This window comes from Neolamprologus multifasciatus, chromosome 12 (assembly GCF_963576455.1).
Source record: "Neolamprologus multifasciatus chromosome 12, fNeoMul1.2, whole genome shotgun sequence".
Classification (NCBI taxonomy): Eukaryota; Metazoa; Chordata; class Actinopteri; order Cichliformes; family Cichlidae; genus Neolamprologus; species Neolamprologus multifasciatus.
The window spans coordinates 26,479,214-26,504,549 of NC_140450.1; the positions used below are offsets into that span (position 1 = coordinate 26,479,214).

The window sequence follows — 25,336 nt, forward strand, 5'->3', positions numbered from 1 at the left end:
ACAATGAGTCAGCGACAGGGATGTTTTTGAACACTGCAACTCTTTCACAACTGATGCAACACAACGCTACATGTATTTTAATGATAACGGTACAAAGTGGCCTCTTCAGCAGCTGTGCTTAGCACTAAAAATGACTCTGGTTCCTTTATATAACAGACATGGTGCTGGTGCTGGGGCCTCCAGAGCAGAAGAGCTTAAATAGTCTGTCACAGCCGTTTCCAAGAGTCTGCAGCATTAGTCCAATTTTTTTTTCTTTTTTTTGAAAGTGCACAAAATTACAGAAGCTGTTCGGTAATCTAGTCCATTAAGACAGCAGTTTCCCAATATCATTTGTATAAATACATATCAGTCAGTCAGTGACTGATACAATATTTATGCAAGCTGAATATAACGTGCTACATGAAGGTCAGAGTTGCTGCTTTGGAATGAATGACGCTGAACAGGTTTTGCCGTACTATAAAATGTGATGCGGTTGAATGGTACGCAAAGCATATAAAACAGGCAGAAAGTGGTCGGGTAAGAGAACTGCCTGGTTTCTTTGCTAAAACTATATAATTGTAATTAACACAAGAGTAATATAATTGACTCACTCCCATTGCTATGAACCAAAATATTAATACATTATTCATGTTACCTTGTTAGCCAAGCACCAAGCATCTGACTGAACCAAGCGTTGTGACTAGGGATGCACCGATACTGATACCGGTACCGGGTATCGGCCTCGATACCACATTTTCTAAAATACTCGTACTCGTTAAAAGTCCCCCGATACCGAGGACCGATACCACGGTCTGAGACCTGTCTATGTTTGAGCGGCATGTAAGGGGTTAATCACAGGCCCCGAGTGCCCGCCCCCAGGCCCTGGCTGCAGCTCAAAGCGGGGAGAAGGCGAGGCGAGACAAGTCAGCCGTGTGGAACTATTTCAAAGTGAACGAAGACACGAAAACAAAGGCGGACTGCAAATTGTGCTCAGCGAAATTGTCCAGAGGAGGCTCAAAAGGTAGCGCATTTAACACAAGCAATTTAATCAAGCACCTAAAATCCCAACACGACAACGAGTACAAAGACTTTACCCACGCTTATTTACCCATGCTTATTAGCACAGAGGAGCATAGCTGATGCTATAGCAGTGGGACGGAAAATAGTTGGGCATTTTAAACATTCGGCCTTAGCCTACTCCCGCCTCGAGGACATTCAGGGACAGCTCAACCAGCCAATAAAGAGACTGCAGCAGGACGTACAGACGCGCTGGAACAGCACGTATTACATGCTCCAGTCCCTCATTGAGCAAAAGCGAGGGCTGGGCGTGTCCGAGAACGAACTCCCTGACTATCTCACCGCTCACCAATGGGCTCTTATGGAGATGACTGTTGCCATCCTCGCCCCCTTTGAGGAACTAACTTAAAAAGTTAGCAGCTACAACGCACTAGCCTCTGATGTCATCCCAGCTGTGACTGTGCTAGTAAGACTTCTAAACAGAGAAACAGACGAACAAATTTAAAAATTTTGTTTTTTTATAATTATTTATTCTGTAATATGTTGCATACAACATGCTTTTCATTTTAAATAAATGTTCTTAATTCCAAACTAGTCCCTTGTTTGTTTGTTTTTTGTTAAATTATAGGACTAAAGCTGTTACCTGCAAATTTAAATCATGTTTTTATTAAGTACTCGGTATCGGTATCGGCGAGTACTGAAATGCAAGTACTCGTACTCGTACTCGTTTCCAAAAAAGTGGTATCGGTGCATCCCTAGTTATGACTATTTCCAACACTACATATTCCTCATAATTTGTCTTCCACAGATCATTTGTATTGGTACTTAAGAGGCAGCTTTTTATAAAGGCCCCTAAGTGGAAGTGAGATGACTGGCTCCTGCGGCTGTAATGTGGTAAAGTCCCTTCCTCAGGGCGACAGTGAATGACTAATGATTCCTCAAGGAGGGCGTTTCGAGCGACATCAGCAAAGCAAAACACACAGAGAACCCAGCGAGTCTGTCTGAACGGCCCACATCCACACATCACAAACTATCTGGAGGGGGATGCCACGCCTAATGCAGACAAACTGAACAACTACACTGGATCCAGCAGAAGCAGGTCAATAGTCTATTAAGGGTAGAGGGAGGCTCTCTCAGTAGCCCCTCCTAGTTCATTCAAAGATAACAGGCATCAGAACACAGGGTTGCAAGCCAGGGCTAGTATCTGCGCTACCCTGCAGAGAGCTACTCTCATATCTGTCAGTCTGATAACAGCTGAGATCACTGCTGCAAGAGCCACCCATGTCCTGATAAGACACCAATAACAAGCATCCCACCCTTCTTCAGCACCAACAGTAAATACCTGCCAGTCAGCTGCTTCACAAAATTGCTTTCCCATTCATAGAGAGGCCTGGGGCTCCTTGTTGGTCTACTTGGACTTTTTGTTATCAGCTCCAAATGCCTTTGAAGTCTTGGGACTAAAACTGAAGGGATAGTGTCTGTGTAGGATTGTAAGTCTTGTAGATTTCATTGATAATGGGCTCCATTGATCCAGTATAAAAGGGACATATAATCTGTTTGTGTTATGGTTTGACCCAGAAACTCTTCAGATTGTGTCAAGATGAAGAGGCAGTGACAAGTTAGCAGCTATTAGTGTGTACTTATGTACAGCAAGCTTTCTACACGTAGCTTTCACCTCTTACCTCCTCATAGTCAGATGCCTTGTGGCTGTTGCTGAACAACTGTAGATTCAAGTGCTTATTCTCGTGGAGGAAGTCTTGAAGCTCATTCTCCTAGGCAAAAGAGGCAGAAAGGAAACTGTTTAAAATCCACAAGTCACAAAGATTAGACCACAGCACAGCACTCAAGCCCAGTATGTTGTTAGCAATAGCCCATGCATTATTCATCCAAAAAGACTGCTTGAGTTTCTCTTGTACGCTCTAGAAAGCATCGCTAAAAGAAGCTGCCACTTCAGCTGCTACAGCAGAACAATAAGAATGTCATAATAGTTTCTCATCCTCATCCTCATCTCAGATACAAAGCAATGAACAGAACAAGAAACTCAGAGAATGTTGTTTTTCACTGCTGCGAGCGTTTTGGAAGCAAACATGTATTCAAATACTACACACACACAATGATCTTTCCTACCAAGTGCTTCAAGCTGGGAGTAAAAAAAAAATCCCTTCATTGGAGAGAAGGAAAACTTAATTACATTCAATCAACAGTCGCGTGGCGTGCCGTGAATGCAATTTGCAGTGCCAACTTGAGACTTCCCTGAGATGTGCAATTTATAGCAGCAGCAGCAGCAGCAGCATGTAGGCCAAGGGTTCTTCTTGTCTGGAGCTAAGAAGCTAAATGGCTCATGCATGATGCATTTACTGTAAATACAGTGCATCCTAATGGCCTGTGATGGAGAGTCTGCTCCTTTATGTTTTACTTATGAAGGATGCTTCACAAAAATGACCCAAGAGGTAAACTTGGAAAACTAACATTAATGCACAGTAATGCACAGTCTGCGTGACGTTTGTGTTACATGCACACCAAAACACAGAGAGACACATTTTCTTTCACGATCACATGGTTTTCTATTTATATCTTATACAGAAATGGCAAAAATAACAATAGCCAACACCGAAACTAATTTTTGTATTTGTTTATTCCCATCCATCCATCCATTCGCTTCCGCTTATCCTTTTCAGGGTCGCTGGAGCCTATCCCAGCTGTCATAGATGGCGGGAGGCAGGGTACACCCTGAACAGGTCGCCAATCTGTCGCAGGGCCAACACATAGAGACTGACAACCATTCGCACTCACATTCACACCTAGTGGCAATTTAGATTATCCAATTAACCTGTCCCCACAAGCTGCATGTCTTTGGACGGTGGGAGGAAGCCGGAGTACCCGGAGGGTAAACACGGGGAGAACATGCAAACTCCACACAGAAAGACCCCGGCCTGATGGTGGAATTGAACTCAGGACCTTCTTGCTGTGCGGCAACAGTGCTGACCACCGTGCCACCGTGCTTGTTTATTCCCTTTTTTAAAAAAATTTAATTAAATTTAATTAAAATTTCTTCACTTCGAGCCAGGGAAACAGGGAAGCTCTACAGCCTTTTAGCTTTTATGCTACAGCACAGTATTGCCATATTTTGTAGATCATATAATATCAATACATGGAGAGCAAATATCTATATCTTACTATATAAAATAAAAACAAATGGAACTTTTTAGTACTGGAATAATAAAATCTATTCTTTTTCAGTTCGCCACACGATGCTGTTGTTGTTTTTTTGTTTTAAATGACATCAGCATATTTGATATTTAGTGTGAGAGTGGAAATTGTTCCAATTAAGATTAAGATATCGTGGAAAGAATCCAAAAAGCACAATGTGCATTTATATCAAACGTGTCTTGGATTTTTTTTTTCGGAAGTATGGGACAAAGCAGATGGATATAGCACATGGGATTTGCAAGGATAGTCATCCATCCCTCTTCTTCAGGGTCATCTTAGCTGCCGCGCAGACACCCTTTCACACTCACATTCACACATATGGGCAATTTAGAATCACCAGTTAAGCTAATCCCACTAACCGCACTAACTGTGTTTGGAGTTTGGTGGGAGGAAGCCGGAGAGAACCCACGCAGACATGGGGAGAACATGCAAACTCCACACAGAAAGGCCCTTTCCAGATGATGAATTCAATTCGAGGGTGGCTGTAGCTCAGGTGGCAGAGCAGGTCAGCCACTAACCAGAAGGTCGGTGGTTCGATCCCAGGCTGCTCCAGTCTGCATGCCAAATATCCTTGGGCAAGATACTAACCCCGCGTTGCTCTCCGATGCAACCATCGGAGTGTGAATGTGTATGAATGGTAGACTACTTAGCACTTAGGTCAGAAAAAAGTGCTGGTGTGATTGGGTGAATGAATTAGTTGTATAAAGCGCTTTGAGTGCTCAGACAGAGTAGAAAAGCGCTATATAAGAACAAGTCCATTTACCATTTAACCTAGGCCCATATCACGGTGAGGTAACCACCACGCCACTGTGCTGGCCCAGGGAGTGCTATATGAAAGTAAAATATTCTGGGACTACTACGAACATGAAGGCTCATCTCACGTGCCGCCATTCTGAAAACAGCAAATATTAAATAAGCTCAACTGAAAAAGCAGCCAACAGTGGGCGCATTTATCTTGACAAAGCTACCTCTCGATTCAAAGGGAGCTAAGAAAATGACACAATCCATCACCCAGTTTATTTACAAAGACCTGAATCCACATAGTTGTTGTAGAAAACAAGGGTTTGGAGTCCATGTGACAGCATTGTGATATCTTTTCATAGACGCCGCCATACCCAGGCTACAGAGAAGTTAAACATAAAGCTGGGGAAAGTTTGAGTACAGCAGAAAGGAGTGCATCAACTTGTGACACACTGAAAAAAGATATATCGCAATATATGCTACTGCAATACTCAGCATGTCACAAAATGTTTAAAAGTGCAAAAATATTATATCATAGGTTAAGTGTCACATTGTTGGACCCCTGCCTCTAACTGCTACTACTCTCTACACCTACTTATGACAATACTAGGGTGACATCTGATACACAGTATAAATTAAAGTCACATATGTAAGACCATAGAAGAGAAAACACTGTCAAGGAAAAGCAGAGTAAACAACAGCCTGAAGACAGTACGAGAGTTGAGAGTGAGCTTTGCTGCTTTTTCATTCATTTATGTCACAAAAAAAAGATTCCACTTGCATCGATTGTGTCCAGTCAATTTTAATGCTTCCCGAACAAGCAGTAGATTGCATTGGCAATCCTATTCATATCCATTGATCCTTCAATTCGGTGTTAATATGGGCTGGCTGAGCCTCCAGGTGTTCCCGCTGAAGGACAAACAGCTACAGAAAAAGAAGCAAAAGCTGACATTTTGCCGTGCATACGCTGAAAGAACAATATACTGAAGCACTTTAGACATCCTGGTTTGTTGTTGATTTAAGCATTTCAATATGACTGCCACCCTCATTTAAAATCCTTTTTTTTTTGGTGGTGGTGGGGGGGGGGAGGGGGGGATTTGGACGTGACAACACACGCATAACGATGCAAACCAAATTGTGTCAAACACAGAGAATCAGCTGTGACTTTGTTCTATATTGTTGACGTGTTAATGCTTTAAACAGATCAGCGCACGTCATAATCCCTTGGCAAGATGCATTTTTACGGAGAGCCCGTGAGCCAAGCCGTGGAAGCATTTCAATGCAGAAAACAGCGTGGCCTATACTGAGCCGTCCTCGGCGTTATTCAGCTGAAAACCTGAGATTTCTGCTGAGATGAGATTTTCTTGCACACCAACACAGACACGCACACAAAGAACAGCAAGTTTAACTGAAAGGAGGTATTACAAAAAACAGACAGAGAACAAAGAGACTGAATTATAGGAAAAGCGACTGCCACACCGGACCACAGCAATAAGTGGGGGAAAAATGAATGAATGCATTCTATTTGATCTGGATAGGAGAGCTAGGACAGTTTCATGAATGATAAGCAGTGGAAAAATATAATTAGGCCTTGGGGGCAGAATACCCGGCTACTCCTACTCCAAATGTGCATTTGGTCCAGACATGCTCTGACTCAGCTTCGTGTGTCGCAGCAACGTGTTACGTTTTGACAAGGCTGACAGATGAATCAACTCTGCCATTTAACTCGCAAGCAATGCAAACATTTCACCCACTAACTCTATATTCAGCGGCCTCTGTTCGATGTGGATGAAAGCATCTTATTCCTCTCGTTCAGAATAGGTAATTGCCAGCTGTCTAGATGTCCAGCAAAAGGAGAAAGCATATACTTCTCCTAACTGAAGACTGGTTCCTCATGACTTCTGTAATCTCTAATATTATTAGGAGGTGGCAGTAGGTATTGAGTTGTATAAATAAACTCAATTATACTGTAGTGTCAGAAATGTGCGGTGTAGAACTGTGAAGATGACCGACTTTAAACAGTTGGTCAGCTTCACAGTTAGACTTTTCCTTTTTCCCCCTTACACTTGAATCTCTACAACACTTTAACACACCAGGATTCCACGGACACGACGCAAAAAGCAAAATGAGCCACTTTCTGTACTATACAAAAAAGAGAAGAAACATAGTCTATCTTCAAATTAATTTTGGACACCTAGAGTGCGTGCCATGTGTCCAAGGCAACATGAGATGCCAATCGCACCTTTAACAGAAGGTGTTTGTGTTTACAAACTGCTCCTTAATGATAACAAAGCTAACCACAAAGATGCCCTGGAGATAAATTTCGGCACTGCTGTAAAGACCCTGGACTTATCGAGCCTGCCCGCCGTCTCCCTCAGCACTGATCTTCGATTATCGCGGACGCATATTCGAGCAACGCTGATACAGCTAATGCTTGTCGCCATGGTAACAGGCTTTAAATGCTCACGGAGGCACGCTCTGCTGATGGTCTTTAGCTGTACACCCGATACCCAGGAAAGTAGAGGTGCCAGATGGCTGTGACAGTGTTTACTGTCACTCACACACTCAGTGAGACGATGTGTTTATATACACGGCCGCTGAACTCACAATGAGGGGGGACATTAATGAAAATGTGCAATTTCAACACTGGGTCAAAAAAAAAAAAAAGAAGTATCAGTGTGTATTCCTATTGACACTGTTAAAAATTTGCGCAGGTAATCGTGCACGTTTGCACTTCTTTTTAACATGAGATGTAGAGGAAACAGAGGAGAGAGGGAGTTGGTTTAGACCAAACAGGAAGTGACATTACTGTCAACTCGCCATCCCCTCACAAAAAAATTCCCTGGTCTTGTCTCTGTTTGCGTCGCTGTTCTCGAAGCTTGGTGGAGCAGGGGGAGACGAGAGCTGTACCGCAGTCTGTGGAGACCAGCCTGCCATTTCTGCTCGCCATTTGGGGACAGTTTGTCCTTTGGGTAGCTTCCCCTGGACTCAGCAGGCTAATAATGGGCGAGGAGGGAAGTGCTGCTGTGGGCAGGGACGGCGAGAGGAGGGCAGCAAAGAAAACTGTCCTAATGCAGTGTTTATTTAGGGCAGAAAGCCACACACAAAGACAGATCGTCTATGGTGGGGGGGGGGCTCGGGGGTATGACAAAATGAATTCAAATGGTCCAGGACCAGACAGTGCCATTTAAATTACTGCCGAGTCCCTCGAGCTCCTACCTTTCATAGAGAAAAAATTCAATTTCAGGCCATCTGCACTAGTCTTTTACTACTCTCTTTCAAACACGTATACTTTTATTGTGGTGCCAAACTTTTATAAAGAGGCTTTGATGTCTACAGTTTTTTTTCCCCCAGCTCTCAAACTACAGAGCGGAAGAATAATGCTTTATCTACTCTCACTATCACACATACTCTAAAGCATTTTGCCTCCGAGTGCGTGGGTAACCAACTTTAACCACTGGAACATCATAGCAGAAAAACTTTGCTCTCTCTCAAACTCAACTTTGGACAGAAACATCTCCAGCTTTGGCACACTGTGAAACAAACTGATTAGTCACTCTGGCTTGGTACCATCAACTCGTCTACATGTCCTTGCTGCGAGAAGCCGTGAGAACTCCTCATGTCTCAGGTACAGAATGTTTCTCCAGTTAAATAAATAAAATATAGCAGGGTAATTATTGCCTTTGCTGGTCACTGGTTATTTTATCACATTTGGCATTTAGCCTGGCCTCAATGGCAAATCCCACCACTCCCACCCCTCCTAACACCACCAAACAGTAAAATTAAAAACGCTGTCTCGTGTGATCTGCCTCACCCTCCAACACTGCACACAGTCAGAAGAATTCGACTCACTTTTCTCCAACAGAGTGGCTCTTAACAGAAAAAAATTAAATAAATTTAACCTTCGAGACTTAATTTAAGACATCAGCACCACATTCGAATGCCAGCATTGCTAAAGTAAAGGTACACTGTGTTTGTTTTAATAGAAAGCCTCTCTATATAACTCCTACTAACCAACAAAACTGACTTATTCTGTCGTATCATGAGATTAAAATAAGATGAATCCAGTATAATAAGATTAAATGTGTAGTTTTTTCGTTTGTTTGGTTTTTTACTAATCAGCAGGGCCCGTCTGTTTCCCTTTTTCTTCTCTTTACCTTTTGTCCTGAGTCAAGGCCACTCCAGCGGGAAGCAGAGTGACATTTCTGGGGCATTATGAGAAAATGTCCTTAAAGAACCACCAAGTGAAAAAGAGTTGTGTAACACATCTCTGACCTTTCGCAGTTGTGACCACACACACACAGAGCTGTGTACCTCTGTTCATTTACATCACAGCTATGTTGTACCGAGCGACTGCGTATACAAAAGAAGCCAATAAAGCCACAGCGTGAAGATACTACTGCACAAGATGCGCAGCATTTCTTCGGTTTGTGCACGATCACTCACAAGTAATTACTACAGCAATGTGCATCGCTCATTCTCAAATGTGGTCCCCATGCCAACAAAACCCAACCCACAGATACTGCACCCTGCAATTAATTGTTCCAATTTTTTTTTTCATTTCAGTCACTGCCAGGGAACCATGCTATCACTGCCACTCGTTTTCTCAAGGGAGGCTTGTGTGTGATGATAGAAGGCAAAGCTCTCAGGGTACAAATCAATTTTAGCCTCCATCCTTTTCATTCAGAGGCCAAAGTATATTCGTGGGGCACTTACCAAAGTCTGACATGTTTGATTCTTTTTCTTCACCTCTGCATCAAGCGCTTCACACTCTTTTCTTCTGGTGCTGATCTCAGTCTCCTGGGGAGATGGGGAAAAAAGCAGAGGACAGCTGCTTGGTTTGTCAGGAACAGAAGCTTCCTGAGAGGACTCAGTGAAACTAAACAGGAAGAGACTGAGCTGAGGCTTTTCAGCATTTAGGTGTGCGAGTGCATGTGTCGGGGGTTTGTGTGTATATGAATTGTACATGGGTGAGATTTGCAGAGATTATCTGCTAGAGATTACAAATGTTTCAATGTCAGGGAAAAGGGCTGAAATGCTTTGAAATGAGAGGGTCAAAAAACGTGGATAGAGGGAGTTTGGCCCCTAATGAATACTATCGTGAAAAAGATCAAACCAAAATCTGCTTAAAACTTCTGCAAATAAAAGCGGGGTTAGACCTTCTTACATAGCTCTCAATGGCGATGCTTGGGTCGCCATTTGTATTTGATTTTACGTGTCATATTCAACACCAAGGTTATTATCGATAACGAAAACTAACGAAATAACGAAAACTAGAAGTGAAAAAACATTTTCGTTAACGGAAATAAAAATAAAAACAAAAAAAGGAAAACTAACTAAAACTATAATGAGTGTTCACAAAACTAACTAAAATTAACTGAATTTATAGCAAAAATGTGTTTAGTTTTCATTGATATGTGCGTGTCATACAATAGTCAAGGGTGAAAATGAAGTTTAGTTTACAGATTTTTTTCTTGCTGTCTAATTATGCCAGCAGGTTGCAAGTACGTTAGTCGAGTCGTCTGTGTTGTCCACGCGCGAATCATGTCAGGAAAAGTCGGGAGCCAGAGTCCAATTTGGGATTACTTTGAATATGACTGTGTTTTGGATAAAGCAAGTGTCTTGTAGTGGAAATAGACAAATTATGAGGGACATTTCTAAAGGGGAAAAAATCCCACAAACCTTAAAGTGCACTTGAAAAGCTCACACAAGAAGGCTAACCTAGCTTACCTTGAGAAGGTAAGGGAGCACACTCAACCCTCATCCCCAGAAAACAGAAGCTAACCCCAGGCAAGGCAGCGTGATGCATCCCGAGACAACAGGACTGGGATGTCTACACAACTGTGTGAGTCAATTACCTTCAAAAAGTTTATCAATTCACTTGAACCAAAATTACGAACACCCGGTGCTGCAAGAGTTAATAGTCCCATTGGGGCCAAGATATACATTTTATAGTTGCCTGGTATCAATGGTTGTTCATCTGCCTTTATTTATTTATTTATTTAAAGAACCCATAGGTGGGAATGTGAGTTGTCTGTCTCTGCGTGTTAGCCCTGCGACAGACAGGCGACCTGTCCAGGGTGCAGGGTATGGTAGCTGGAATAGCAACATACCCAAGGATAAGCAGAAGAGAATGACTGATATGATGAAACTGGGATTTTGTTACACTTAATTATTGCAAACACAACTAAAACTATAACTGAAACTAATCAAAACTAAACTGAAACTAAGGATTTTCAAAAAAATAAAAACTAAACTAAACTAGCAAACAATTGGTAAAAACTAATTAAAACTGATATAAAATTGAAAATCTGAAGCCAAAACTAAATAAAAATAAAAACTAATGAAAATTGCAAAACTATTAAAACCCTGTTCAACACACATAAGTTAACGATCTGTGACGGGACTTTGTTCGCCTCATCGCTAAATATGGAATGAAGATTTTGAAAATGTGGGGAAATGTTTAATGTAAAGGCTTGAAGTGGTTTTATCTAATGATGGAGTGAAATACCAAGAAAACAACTCCTATCAGCTTAAAATGAAAGCGACTAAATTCCCCATCAATCCACGAGGCTTATTCAGATCTAAAACATAAAGGTGAAGAGTCTGAGGTATTTTAACCCTAGTGGGGGTTGTCCCTCAAACATGTGGTCATTGACCCACTGTTAACTATGTGCTTGGGTCATTACTACCAGAGGTTTTGGATGAAACCACTGTGAGACTTTGCCTCACCCTGTGATGTGAAGTACTGAGTTCACCTGATGCGAGGGACAACCCGTCTAAGGTTTAAATACCTGGGACTCTCCACCGTTTGATTTTAGAGCTACAAAGAAGAAGCCTCTTGGATAAGAGGTGAAATGCCTTAAACTTAAAGAAGTCCAGCCACTTTCTTTTTAAGCTCCTAAGACTATCCTGACCAGGATCAACAAGACAGCAAGCAAGCTATTTATTCCAGCTCTTTTCTGAACTAAGGTGGTTCTGTCATACTTCAGGTCTCCCTATAGAACAAAATGAGCAGCTGTGGGTTAGACGTGGAAGCAACCCTTGGAAAAACCCAGAAGGTCATCAAACCAGGTGTTTATTGATATGCGCTTAAGTGTCAAAAGAAATCATTAATGGTACAGCAATGAAACCTGTCTTTGAGACAGGCAGGAGCTAAAGCAGACTGTGAATCTATAAGCCATTATATTTTTCCTATTTTTTTAAATATTGGTAATTGTTGAGTCTATTGACCAGCTTTACAGCAGAAGCTTCTGCGTACCATAGCAGAATCAGAACAGGTGTAACTAATAACTATAATGAGTGCTGTGTTGTGCTTCAGGGTCTCAGCGGACCCCTAAACACACCACAGCATGCACAGCACAGCCCGTCTGCAGAGCGGCGTTGCTGACCTTCCTTCGCAGGATAAACACAGGTGTAATTGGTAACATTACTTACGGCCATGTTCCGTTTAGACGGCCCTGCTATTGTGAGTGCTGGTTTAACTAAGACAAAACAGACGTGACAATATGTAGGAAATCCAGATCAACCTCTAGGGAAACGGCAACTTTCTGTTCATGCTTTATCCTTTTTTTCCCCATATGAATTTTCTGACATACTCACGTTTACTAAGAAATAAGGAGACTTTATTTGATCCATTACTACAGCTTAAGGGTTTTCTTGGAAAAAGCCACTGCTGTGATCTGGCACTAAGACTTGCACTGAAAGTCAGCCCCAATTATTGCAATTAAATACTGTATACCTGTATGGTAGACTGCATCCCCTGTTTGATCGGGGAAATAAAAGGTTGAACATGTTTTCAACTTATGCCTAATATTTTCTCCAAATGATCCGAGTGCTTGTTGTGTTTCCATTAGGCTGAGAGCCGAACAGTGCATTAGTTGGAATTACAGTGAAAAGAAATTCAACTTTCTTCACAATGTGCAATTTGAGCCAAAACATGACTTAAGTCTGGCGCAGTCAATTACTCAGACTAACAGTGTTGTTCAGAGAACTCGTCTCCGCTCTCTTCTCAGTAGGGGCGCACAGAGAGAAACAGGATATCCCTATCAAGGCTGCCGGTGTGTTTAGTCTCATTTGTGTGCCTTCAGTCCAACACCATGGCGACCTTAGCTGGGAAGCTTGGATGCCTTCTATAGTCACGAGAGTACCCACAGTATTTTTTACTGGATATCAGGGTAATGCATAGCTACTCTTACGGTCCAAAATGCACGCCAGCTTTATGTCATCACCCAGATCCTCTGTTTACCAGATCACTGAGCTTTGAAGGAGGAACATTGCTGCTGTGATTGGATGTGTGCGACCACACCGAGGTCGTTATCGTTAACTAAAATAAGCTAAACACCAAAATAAGATGTGGCAAAACATTTTACTTAACTAAAAAATAAAATAAAAACTATCCTTGTAAGAAAGAAAGGGAGAAAATAAAGCAGCATCTGTTGTTTAAGTGAAAAATTTACCTTGAATAATGAGGCATTGGTAGGCGTGTTTGAGTCAATAGTTTGTAAAGGGTTGTGTGTTTTTATTGTAGTACCTGTGCTTATTTTCCTAAATCTTGCCTCTCACATATCCTCGCCATAGATTAGTAACCAGAAAGACTAAAGGTAACACTGAAACTAATGAAAACTAAATTAAACCTAAACTGAATTAAAAACAAAAAGTCAATTTGAAATAAAATAAAAACTAATCAGAACATACAAAATTATCATAGCTCTATATCACACACTCACGCACAAACACGGGCAGCATCACACGCCTCTGAGCGAGACTAAAATGTGAGAATGCACGAATGTTTGCTTCATCATAGCAAAGCTCACAGGCTGCTTTGAGCTTGAATATATCCATTGAAGGCATTTTTGTTACTGCTGCCCTCCTGACCTGCTGTCGTTCTGACTCTATTTAATAAGACAGTGAGCAACAGGGTCAGAGAACAAGATGAGGAGGAGGATGAACAAGCTCTGACCCTTTTGTAACCCATAACCTTGTGGCATTTCACCCGAGGAAAGCATCAGATTACTGGTTAAATCTTTGACCACTTATCCGTGATGGTGGGTGCAATAGCTGAAGTCAACACGCAAGCGTGCACCCAGGATTTCAAACGATTTAGCAGCCGTGTGAATGGAAAGAAATGGAAGATGAACCCCATTTCAAGCATCGAGTTCATGATTAAGTCCTGAATAAGGAGAAGATAGGAACTAAAATAAAAGTATGGCTGTGTATGAGTCTGTTATCAGTTTGTTTTTAAGTTTGAGCTGCGGGTGTTTTTCCGGGATTTTAAGGCCCTAAAACTCCAGAGTTCTTCTACGACTTCTTTTACACTCTAGAAATGATTCCCTGTGAGTGAATCACACACCGTTTCTACAGACAGCTCGCCATCTCCCATGTGGGCTGGTAGCTAATGTGTACACTTTGCAGAACCAGACGGCTACGGCGTTGCGCAAACTCACCCGATGAATATTTCACTCGCACGCATACAAACACACAGCTCGCAGGCTCGCTGAAGCCCATTTGTTTGGAGCACATTTGCCAGTGTTCAATTAAAAATCCCTCTGATAAAAGATTCAAATGGCTGCCACTGTGAGTAATGAGCTCCTGTATAAGTGAAGAGGCGTTTACTGCACAGCAGATGAAGATAGATGAGAAAGACCATTCCCTTAGGCTGTGTCTAGCATTTGTGCCTCAGTGGCACTAATGCAAATGCATGCACAAAAGAGGTGCATTCACTACTCTACGTGTGTCGGATATACTACAATTCAAATTTTAAGGTTTTTGCATACAAAATCAGGTAATACAACCTCAGATGAATTTAAAACATGCATAACAAAAATTAAGCCATAGTGCAGAAGCAGTGGGTAAAAAACTAAGTACACCATTACTGCTTCCGTAGGAATTAAGAGGATAGGTAGCAGCCAGGTGCTGATAATCAAATACAGTTGAGTAACTGATGATCAGCACCTCTATAAAAACAGAGGTTTTGGCAGCTTGCTGGTCTGGAGCATTCAGGTGTGTGTAAACATAATGCCAAAGAGGAAAGAAGCCCAACAGTGTGTAAAGGATTATAAGGGAAAACAGTTTGAATGTCATCAGGCTACAGGAAGCAAGATCATTCACTGGTGTAAAACATTTAAGTCAGTTGCTGGTCTTCCCAGGAGCGGACGTCCCTGCAAATTCACCCCAAGGTCAGATCGAGCAATCCCCAGAGAAACCGCAACAACCCAAGAGCTATATCTCTGACTCTAAAGGCCTCAGTTAGCATGTTAAATTCCAAAGTTCATGACAGTACAATTAGATAAACACTGACGATGTGTGGCTTGTTTGGAAAGGTGACGCGTTTACAACACAGAAGAAGTCCAAACATGGACGAAGTAATTTCCCCCCAAAATTAGGGCTGTCGGCGTTAACGTGGTCATCAGGATTAACGCAACCCATCTGGAGCAGAGAATGAACAAACTTTGGACAAACTGCGCGAAATGTTTTGACAGAGACATTTCAGGGATTTTGACTCAGTCTGCGCTCCAGATGGGTTAATTATTAATCACGTTAGTCGTGATGACGGCGCGTTAACCCTGACAGCACTAAAAAAATATAAAGTCACCAATTTGGGATTTATACAATACAATACACCACTTTATTAATAGAGCACATTTAAAAACCAACGGGATACCGAAGTGCTTCACATAAAAGACAGAAAATAAGACATAAATATTATAAATATTATATTATAGGACCATAACAAAGTACCACATATGCCAACAGGTCAGTGTCACTAATACACAGGAATAGCATAAAATGCATATCAAGTAAAACATGTTAAAAGCACAAAGCCATAAAAGATATGTATAAAAGGTAAAACAGAGTAAGTCTAGGGATCTGATACAGGCATTAACGAGCAGGAAAGGCAAGGTTAAATAAATAGGTTTTTAACTGTGATTTAGATGATTGGATAGAATCAGACACACGGATAGCAATAAGAAGGTTATTCCATAAATCAGGTGCAGCCAAGGCAAACGCACGGTCACCTCTAGACTTCAGTCGAGATCTTGGCTGTACCAGGAATAACTGAGTAGCGGGAATGTACAGTCTAAGGTAACTTGGGGTTGTGTTGTTGATAATTTTAAAAGTAAGCAGCAGTATTTTAAATTGGATGTGGTATTTAATGGGTAGCCAGTGCAGGTCAGCTAGAACAGGGGTAATAGAGGCAAACCTCCCAGTTCCGGTCAGAAGGCATGCCGCCGCATTTTGAACAGTTTGCAGTCTATGAAGAGGGGCAGAATAAAGACCAAAATAAAGGGAGTTGCAGTAATCCAGCCTAGAGGTCACAAAGGCTTGAACAAGCTTTTCCAGGTCGTTATGCGTAACATAATGCCTAGCCTTAGAAATGAGACGCGGTTGGTAGAAACTAGATCTAACTACAGCAGACACTTGTTTATCAAATTTAAAAGAGCTATCCAGCAACACGCCCAAATTGCTAACAGTGTCAGAGAGGGAGATGGCAAGGGAACCAAAGGCATCACAAAGTTGTCCACGAGAAATATTGCTATCAAATATCACGATTTCATTTTTCTTATCATTTAAGATAAGAGAGTTTCCTAAGAGCCATTCTTTGACCTCACACATGCACTCTTGAAAGCAGTGCAAAGACAGAGCAGGATCATCAGCTAGTTCAAAGTAGATCTGTATATGGTCAGCATAACAGTGAAAAGTGATATTGTATTTCTCAAAGATTGCGCCTAGAGGGCGCATATACAGTTTGGCTTTAAACCAGATGAAAAGAGGTAAGCCTAAGGATGTAACCAAAGCAGTGTGCTGCTTGTCCAGACATATAGTGCGGGCAAAGTACCCAAACACGACTAACTTGCACGAGCATGTACGTGTCCACCAGTGAGTATGCTAGGCTATCACCAGCTTCTGCAGCTCCATCAACAAGCATTTTGGGCGCACTCAGAGGAGGGTGCATTTGCTTGCAGATGAAAGAGGGTGCTGTTAAAACAGCGCTATTTTGTGTTTTGTTTTTTTCTGTTGACTGCTTCTATTAGCTCCATCATTATTAGCAAACTTACTCATGGGCAAATAATTAAATGAATCGCCCTTGTAAAAATGATTGATAGTCAATATATTCGTCCAATCGGTCAACCCTAATATGTGCTGATATGCTGTGTGTTTAAAAATTACACAGCGTATCATCTAAAGCAGGGGTCCCCAATCCCAGTCCACGAGAGCCGGTGTCCCTGCAGGTTTTAGATCTCACCCTGGGTCAACACACCTGAATCACATTATTAGTTCATTCCCAGGCCTCTGGACAACTTCAAGACATGTTGAGGAGGTCATTTATCCATTTAAATCAGCTGTGATGGATCAAGGACAGATCTAAAACCTGCAGGGACACCAGCCCTCGTGGACTGGGATTGAGGACCCCTGATCTAAAGTTTGGTTTAAACTGGGTCATGCAACACAACAATGATCACAAGCAGAGCGGCAAATCTACAACAGAATGGCTGAAAAAGAAAATAATGAAAGTGCAGTCCTCAACCTCAATGTAAGACAGCTGTGTATAAAGTGAACTTAAGTATGACTGATAAAGCAAATCAATAGAAAATTAATCAGCCACAACTGTCCAGCTTCTCAGATGTGATCATCTTTTAGTTTGACAAAGTCACACCCTTCCACTGTAGGTATGTGCAGCTTGTGTGCATTTTTTGTTAACTTCAACTAATTTAAAGGGGGAAAACAAAAACAAATCAGTGGCACAGTAACCAGGACTGAAGTTAATCATTACACGCATATCTTGATTATATTAAATTACATTCGATTTACTTCTATGATACACTGCATGGCTTTTAGACACGTTGTACTGGATGGTTTGTGATACCCAGAGAATGTACAATATTGATCTTCTGTTTTTTCGTCTACTCTCACCAACTTTAAGGTTAATCCATACAATTTTCAAGCATATATTATGGATTATCACAGAAATTTGTACAGTATTCAATGTTCCCAGCCAGCAAAGCCTAAAGTCTTCTGCGATCACAAGGTCTCATAAATGGACTGTGATGAAATGTGAAAAAGACCTTCATGTTTCCTTCCTTCATTTAAATTAGGTCTACTGACTGTGAATGCATCACGGCAGCGCCTGTTTCTATTACATCAGATTATAACAACATTATAACAATAGTAATAAAACTGCTATATTAATGCTAATTAGCAAATAGGACAGTAAACATTAGAAATGTTTCACTGTTGATATTAGAAATGTATATTAAGAGCACCTCCACATGCTCTCATTAGCATTTAGTACAGTCTCTACTGCCAGCCCTGAATACAGCAGTCTGTGCTCAGCACCATGAAGAGTTCCCCCCGGGCCGACACAACCGCAGCATGTGGCTTATATACTATAACTATTTCATTTCTTTTGCTGCTGACTCCACTCCACTGCACTGCACAGCAACATCTCCACAAAATAAGGCTCACATGCTACCGTATTATTCCTGAAATGACTAATTAACACAGGAGGCTTCCCCCATCTTGTTCTCTGTGTTTCGTCTTCTGATCTTCGGAACTGGGAAAGCTCTGCGTATAATCTCTAGTGAGCAGAGGTAACCTCATTACTTTCTCTTTTTCCCTCTCTCGTTTTCCCTTTCATGCCTTGCCTTGTGTTGACTAATGATATGTAAAAGGGGTGAAAATCGACTTAAACTTATCCCTAACCATGAGGTTTGCAGTGTACCCTTTGATTATGAAATGTCCTTGTTTGAGTACGCCCCGAAACACTTACTGTTGGAGGAGTCTGTGTGTACGTAAATGTGCTCCTGGAACAGAAACCTTAGAGCACAAGCTCCACTTGCAGCATCTCAGTAGTGCACCTGGCAAATTGCATGCTAGAAGGGTTACCCTTGAAATCTGAGCACAGTGTGCTGATTTAGTCAAATTTTAATAAGTAAATACAAGTCCCATGTGCTCCCAGGTCATGTATCTACCAAACATTTTAGTGCACTCGTGTGAGGTGAGAAAAAGTGGCAAGGTTTGGTTCCATCTAAGAAAATTCCCAGGGATGTCTGTGCAGCAACACATCTGCTTTGTATGTCCACATTGTGTCCACAGTCCATAGTCGGACACACCGACATCAAAAAACAACTTCCCGGTTTTAATCCAAGTCCACTGGTGCTCCCCAAGCTTGTTTTTAGGAAGAGGCACGAGTGACAGAGGATGGCACCGTACATGCAGCTGACAGCTGGGCATCTAACATCCACAATGAGATAATCTTCCGCATGTAGTGATCACTTTAAACAAAGCGGAAATCACAGCAAAGCCATTATCTTTAACTTATGAGGTGGTGCACAGGCATTAAATCTCAGTCATTGCAAGTTATGTTATGACACGTTTTTTGTTTTTGTTTTTTCCCAGACAAACCGAGCTGCAGCCAAAAGACAGGCCATCAAGGAAGCAGGAGGAATGTCGAGGTCTTTAACAGAGGATTCCCCTCTGTTACCCGATACGCAAACACAACTTTTACTTTAGTTTAGTACACGACTATACTGCACTTACTCCTGGCCCAGAACACGGTAATCTAGTCCAGCACAGCAAGGACTTGTGATTTTAAATCATTTGAAATGACAGAGTAAGTTACATAACCCCTGCAGCTTAAGTCTGTGTGTGCAGGCACAGATGCTTGCATTCTACTAATACTGTACTCATCTGGCACCTGCAAGTGTGTATCGCTGTGTATGTTTGTTACACAGCGTTGTACATGTTTGTTGAGTACAGGCAATGAGGCCTACATATAAATGTGAATGTGAGGGGATATGGGCAAAATGAAAAACAGAATTGAGGCACCTCAGCTAGGCTACTGCTATCAGGCATATTAAACACCTATGTAGCAGCGTCGGGAACAGTTCGCTGGTCTAAATTCCACTTTCTTTCCTTCCCAATCTCTCTTTTTTTCTAACTCACCACCATGAAACACGAGCCTTGGTGTGCCGGACAATCAGAAATGAAGCTGCCGCTTTCACCGGGGTCTGACCTCGCTGAGCCACCAATCGCTACCTTACCTGCCTGCTGATATCTAACGCACAAACACCAACAAGCAAAATACGGGGAAGACAAAGAGTGGAAGGTGAAATAACGCAAGCAAGGCAGGAGAATGAATCATAATGAATGAAAAAGGCAAGAAGATGAATTGAGAGTGCAGATGAGAGGCGAGCGAGAGGAACAAAAAGGATAAACTAGGATCTGTTAAGGTGAGGTAACTGGCACACGAGGCTAATTTGACCAACAACAAAAAAAAACAGGCTCTGTGTGTATAAGAGGCTCCGAGAGAAGACTGCAAAATCTGATAATCCCACAGCATGAACAAAAACACGTCAGATGAGACTTCTGTCTTAATGGAAACTAAACAATGACTCATGCATACACAACACACTCCTACGTAGATAATGGAGGGTCCTATCAGTTGCTCGGATATCTATTCATTTCCCATGTGACCATGCTGGATTTAATAATCCATTCTTTTAAAAAAAAAAAAAGACTAGTGCATTATGGGAAAATAAACAGGTTTTATTTTTTTATGTTTTGGCAGCTGAGGCAGTCTCGATGACTTAAAGGCCACAGAGAACATCTGATGATCTGATGAGCACTGCTGCAACCAAACAAACGCTAGATGCCCATTGCTGTTGCCCACTCAGACACGGAGGCTTACTCATACCCAGCTGGATTTGCTGGACAATTTCTGCAGACTGTCATTCAGTTCACATGGTAACCTTCATCCCTCATGGCACAGCATTAAACTCCATATAACAAAAGACTTTTATCATAAATTGCATGGAGAAATTACACAGAGAAGACTGCGCTGACACATCATACAGTGTGATTTGTGAGCAGGAAGGTATTTTCTTTATATGGACTTGGGGACCCTGCACTACAAAGACAGAGCTGTGTGTTGTTATTCTATTCTCTTTTATTAGATTCCAGTAGACTTTGCAGAAATCCATGGGAATCAATGCAAATGCTTACAGCCGGCTTAGTCACATAGATACACAGACGCTAAATGCTCAAAAACAAGGACTCAACAAACAATGCTTGTATAGCTATTTCTGGTTATTGCAAAGACTTACAAACATTTTCAGGTCAATATGTTGCTGCTAGAGGATGGAACAATTGTTTTAAAGTAATTCAGCAACTCCATAACTGTACCAACACATTGCTCAAGATGAAGATGCATAAATAAGCAAATGAATAACAGCGTCATGGTCATCTCAGTCAAATTAGAGTGGCCAGTAACCGTGCAAGTAGATTAGCTGCTGTCATGATGGACTGTTGGCTGAGAGGTCCAGACAAGCATTAAAGCCTCGGGAGGCAGTGTCAACATCGAAAACTGAGCAGGGGAATAAACACAGGCTACAAATAAACCATGAATCAAGGCACACTAATACATGCAACTGTGCACACGGGAACTCCAGGCGCAGCTAACACATTATCCACAGCAGAGGGCTCTCTTCATTCATTTTAGCCATTATTATCTAAAAAAAAAAAAAAAGAAAGAAAGAAAGAAAAAGGAAAAGGTCATTGGCAGCTGGAAAAACAAACAACAAAAAATACCTATGTTTAAATAAAGCAGGAAACAAATTTCAACAGCTATAAAGTGGATCTAGCCACAACAAAAGTATAAAAAGGCAAACAAGAGCAACACCACCAAACATACCAAAAAACCTTATCTCTGTCTAAAATAAAAAGAGGTAAAAAGAGGCTACTGCCCTTTCCTTCATGCTGTCATGACTATGTCAGAATCACTCACTCCCTTTCTAAGGGGAGCTGTGCTCTTACATCTGCGCCCCTCTCAGTCAGAAGCCGACAGAACGAGAATCTCGCAAAACCTGCCATGATCAAATTAATTCACATCGAACCAAGCTGCCTGTTTGTCTGCACACTTGGGCCCCAACCAGATAAGCTGATTATAACACAAAATATTACATGCTGTCCTATTTGTTCTGATCCACTGTTATCCTAGTGTCCCTGGTAATACAAAATCACTGACCTATGAAATGTCAAGGTACACTTAGATGGATAATTACAAGGTATGTGATCCTTCAGATCTAAAACCTGCGCACAAATAGGAGCGTTTATCATCAGTGGTGACAATTATGTCTAATAATTTTATGTGCTGAAATGACCAAGGAGTCACAGGGCCACAGGGCCTCCCTCTTCCACCCACTGGATTACGACATGTGCTCTGCGTTATCAGACTGCAGTAACACTGTGTGGATGCTGTTGTGATACTGTGAATCACAGCATTAGGGCAGCAGACTTTGAACAACACCCCGTGCTGACCAGCACGGGCTCGGATGGCTCATCCCCTTTTGTTTGGCTCAGTTTAAAGGTCATTTCAACAGAATGTAGTGATAAACTCTTAAATGATGCTTCTACACTGGTTTCCGCTAATTTAACTGTCTCCCTGCCCTCCAAAATTAGAGCTCACATAGTTATGGGCAAAAGGGCTGTCACCAGCTGAGGTGCCTTTGATCCTGTGCCAGAGACACAGACATATGCTGTTCCATCCTGCAGGGAGGAGCTGTACTGGATGCAGGGTACAGCTCTTCATTGGCTTTCCATTCATTAACCACATTTCAACAGCTGGTGACCAATTAGTTTGCTCTCCAAACTCCAAAACCAATATAATGAGTACAACTTCACTTTTGTATCCTTTGTTAAGGGGAAACAAACTTATGTTTGTGTTGGCAAAATAAAGTTTATACAGTGCGCATGTATGCCTTCTAGTCATGACAAGGCATGCATCCTCTAACACTTGTTTCCATTTGTCAGAGCGCTTTTTCTAACAGCAACAGGCTTTGACATATCTCATTCAGCTTACCGTCAAAGTTCATCAGTAGCTTGTGAACCCACAGAGGTGTTCATTAATGTGTCTTTAATGCTAAAAAAAGAACAACATAGATTGAGAGGGATAAGGTCATCCAGGTCTGATGTACAAAACCACCTCCTTTTGAACGCACGTATCAAAAAGAACCAACTTTCTGCTGAAGTGATTACTGTGAGCTGTCTGACTTGGCTTTTGGCCTCAGCAAAACCGTGCTGACTCTCTGATGTGAGCAGTTTTTGCATTAGGTTGTGGCTGAAATCCTGTGTGCAGTAATAGGAGACAGGTGGTGCCCAGGAGGAGATAAAGAGTGAGGTTCTCACCCCACAGGATCCTGGCACAATCGCAGCAGAAACAGACGCTCTTGTTTCCCCATTTGGGGGACAGTTTCTAACAATCATGCGCCAGAATACAGGGCACCCAATTACTCGTCAAACCTGAGTAGCAAACACAGGGACCTGCTGCCTACGGCGTTCAAGTGCCAAACACAGTGGTCACATGCAGAAACTGGATAATGCATACACTGGGCAGATACTATACTCAATTCAGTTCAGTTGCTAGTCGCTTTGCTTTTGCAGACTAATTATGTAAGTTAAGCTTTAAGAAAGTGAGCAGGGGAGAAGTTAAAGAAAAAGACTAAAGAGATCAAGTAGATTAGTAAAAGTACTGTGTGTGTAAAAGCAACATTAGCAGTGCTGTGAGGCTGTATCAAATTATATCAAATATCAAACTTTATTATCTGCGTGCGTTAGCACTCCTAACTGCTTCTTAGCAAGTACAAGTAAGGCTGGAAATGTCACTGAGAATTTGATTAGTGTTGTAGACGTGTGCTCTAAGAACTAACATTTACATATATACATCATGCTCCTTTGATCTTTTGTTCTTTGTAATAAATGAATAAATCAAAACAGCAATAGTTAGCCAGCAATCTGACTCATTTTTTTGAATACAAAAATTATCATGTCAGTGGTGTCTTCTAATTAAGCAGCTCATTAAAAAAAAGAAAAACAACCTCACGCTTGTATCCAGAGCACGAAGCAGACAAAATGTTACCCGCAGTAAGAAGATCGATAAATCAAGCTTTGTTCGCAGAGTGCAAGGAAGAATACTTCATCACAAATAAAGAATGTGATAAATAAAAAAAATGCAAGACTCAAGAAAAGTACCCTCTAAAGCCGGTTATCCAGCAGTGGCCTCTGAGGACACGCAGGGTTTTCTAAACCATTTCAGCTCGAGAACTAAGGTTAAAGGTTTTGAGCAGCTTATGATACATCAGCTTTTCACAGTGGATTATGGAAAAACAATCTAAACTACTGATAGACCTCAAAAGTTTGCAAAAACTACCTGAAGAGCTACCTGAAGTCACAGTGCTCAAAGTCACTTGACCTCAATCCCTGTGAACATTAATCAGCATTTCTTTTTATATATGTATGTTTTGGCCTTTTTATTCTTGTTGATAGGAGAGTGTAGAGAAGACAGGAAAACTGGGAGAAAGACATGCAGTAAACCTCCTCAGGGCAGATTTGAACCCAGCCACTCTGCATTAGTCTTATGGCATAGAAGTGACCAGCTCTACTAAGTAAGCTATACTGGCACCCCCTCTGAACATTCATGACATCACCAACAAATGAAAACAAACCATAATGTGTCAAATAGATATGCAAGTAATTTGTCAGTGAGGAGGGAAATTTGTTTTGCGTCATAGTAGCGTGACATTTTACTCACACTGCAGCCCTTTGATGATTACACTGGTTGTTCCTATTGCAATGGTGATCAAACTAAGCTTTCATCAGAAACGCAGATGGAAGAGATTCTAAACTAATGCATAAAGGCTGGAAAAATAGCCTTCATCATTATATTGCTCTGCATTTTACCTTGGTATCAAAGTCAAAATCCATCTATCTGCATTTAATCTTCAATTATTCATAATCTCTGGCTCTCTTCTACAGCTTATCTTTTGTCCCGTCTGTCTTCCTGATGGTAGACGGTTAATTCTGCAGCAGGTTTCTTCCTGTTAAAAGGAAGTTTTTCCTTCCCACTGTCTCCAATTGCTTTCTCAAAGGGTTTGATTATTGGGGTTTTCTTTATATTTTTTGTGGGATCTTTACCTTAAAATACAAAGCGACTTGAGGTGACTGTTATTGTGAATTTGGCACTATAAATAACATCAAATAGAAAATTCATTCACATGCAGTACCAGTGTGATACACTTGAAAAATATATACATTTCTTTATCTTTAACTTTCTTGCTGCTTTTATTACAGGTACATCCCCATCTCCACCATCACCTCCCACCTTTCTGTTTTCAGCTCCATCTTTAACTTCACTCTTGTCCTCACATGTCCAAAACAACTCACCTCTCCTACTGTGTCCTATCTCGTCCATCCTCGTCACTTCCGATGCAGCTGTCAGTGTGTTTAAATCAGCTGCCTGCAGCTTCACTTCCTATATAGCAGAGCTCGTCTCACTACCATTCTGTAAAACCTTTGCTTTCACTGTTACCCTTCTGTTGCATATCACTCCCTT

The 25,336-nt window shown here is 41.6% G+C and overlaps 1 protein-coding gene across 4 annotated transcripts in view; it reads right to left on the minus strand.

Moving 5' to 3' along the window:
* The window catches only part of rimbp2b (RIMS binding protein 2b), a 108,381-nt gene that overhangs the window by 40,499 nt on the left and 42,546 nt on the right, over positions 1–25,336 (minus strand). For all 4 annotated transcript variants that reach the window (XM_085179160.1, XM_085179156.1, XM_085179157.1 and 1 more), the window contains 2 exons: positions 9,664–9,747; positions 2,679–2,768 (listed from right to left, as the gene is read on the minus strand). In XM_085179160.1, coding sequence (XP_085035286.1) covers positions 2,679–2,768; positions 9,664–9,747 — 174 coding nt within the window. The remainder of the gene's footprint in view (positions 1–2,678; positions 2,769–9,663; positions 9,748–25,336) is intronic.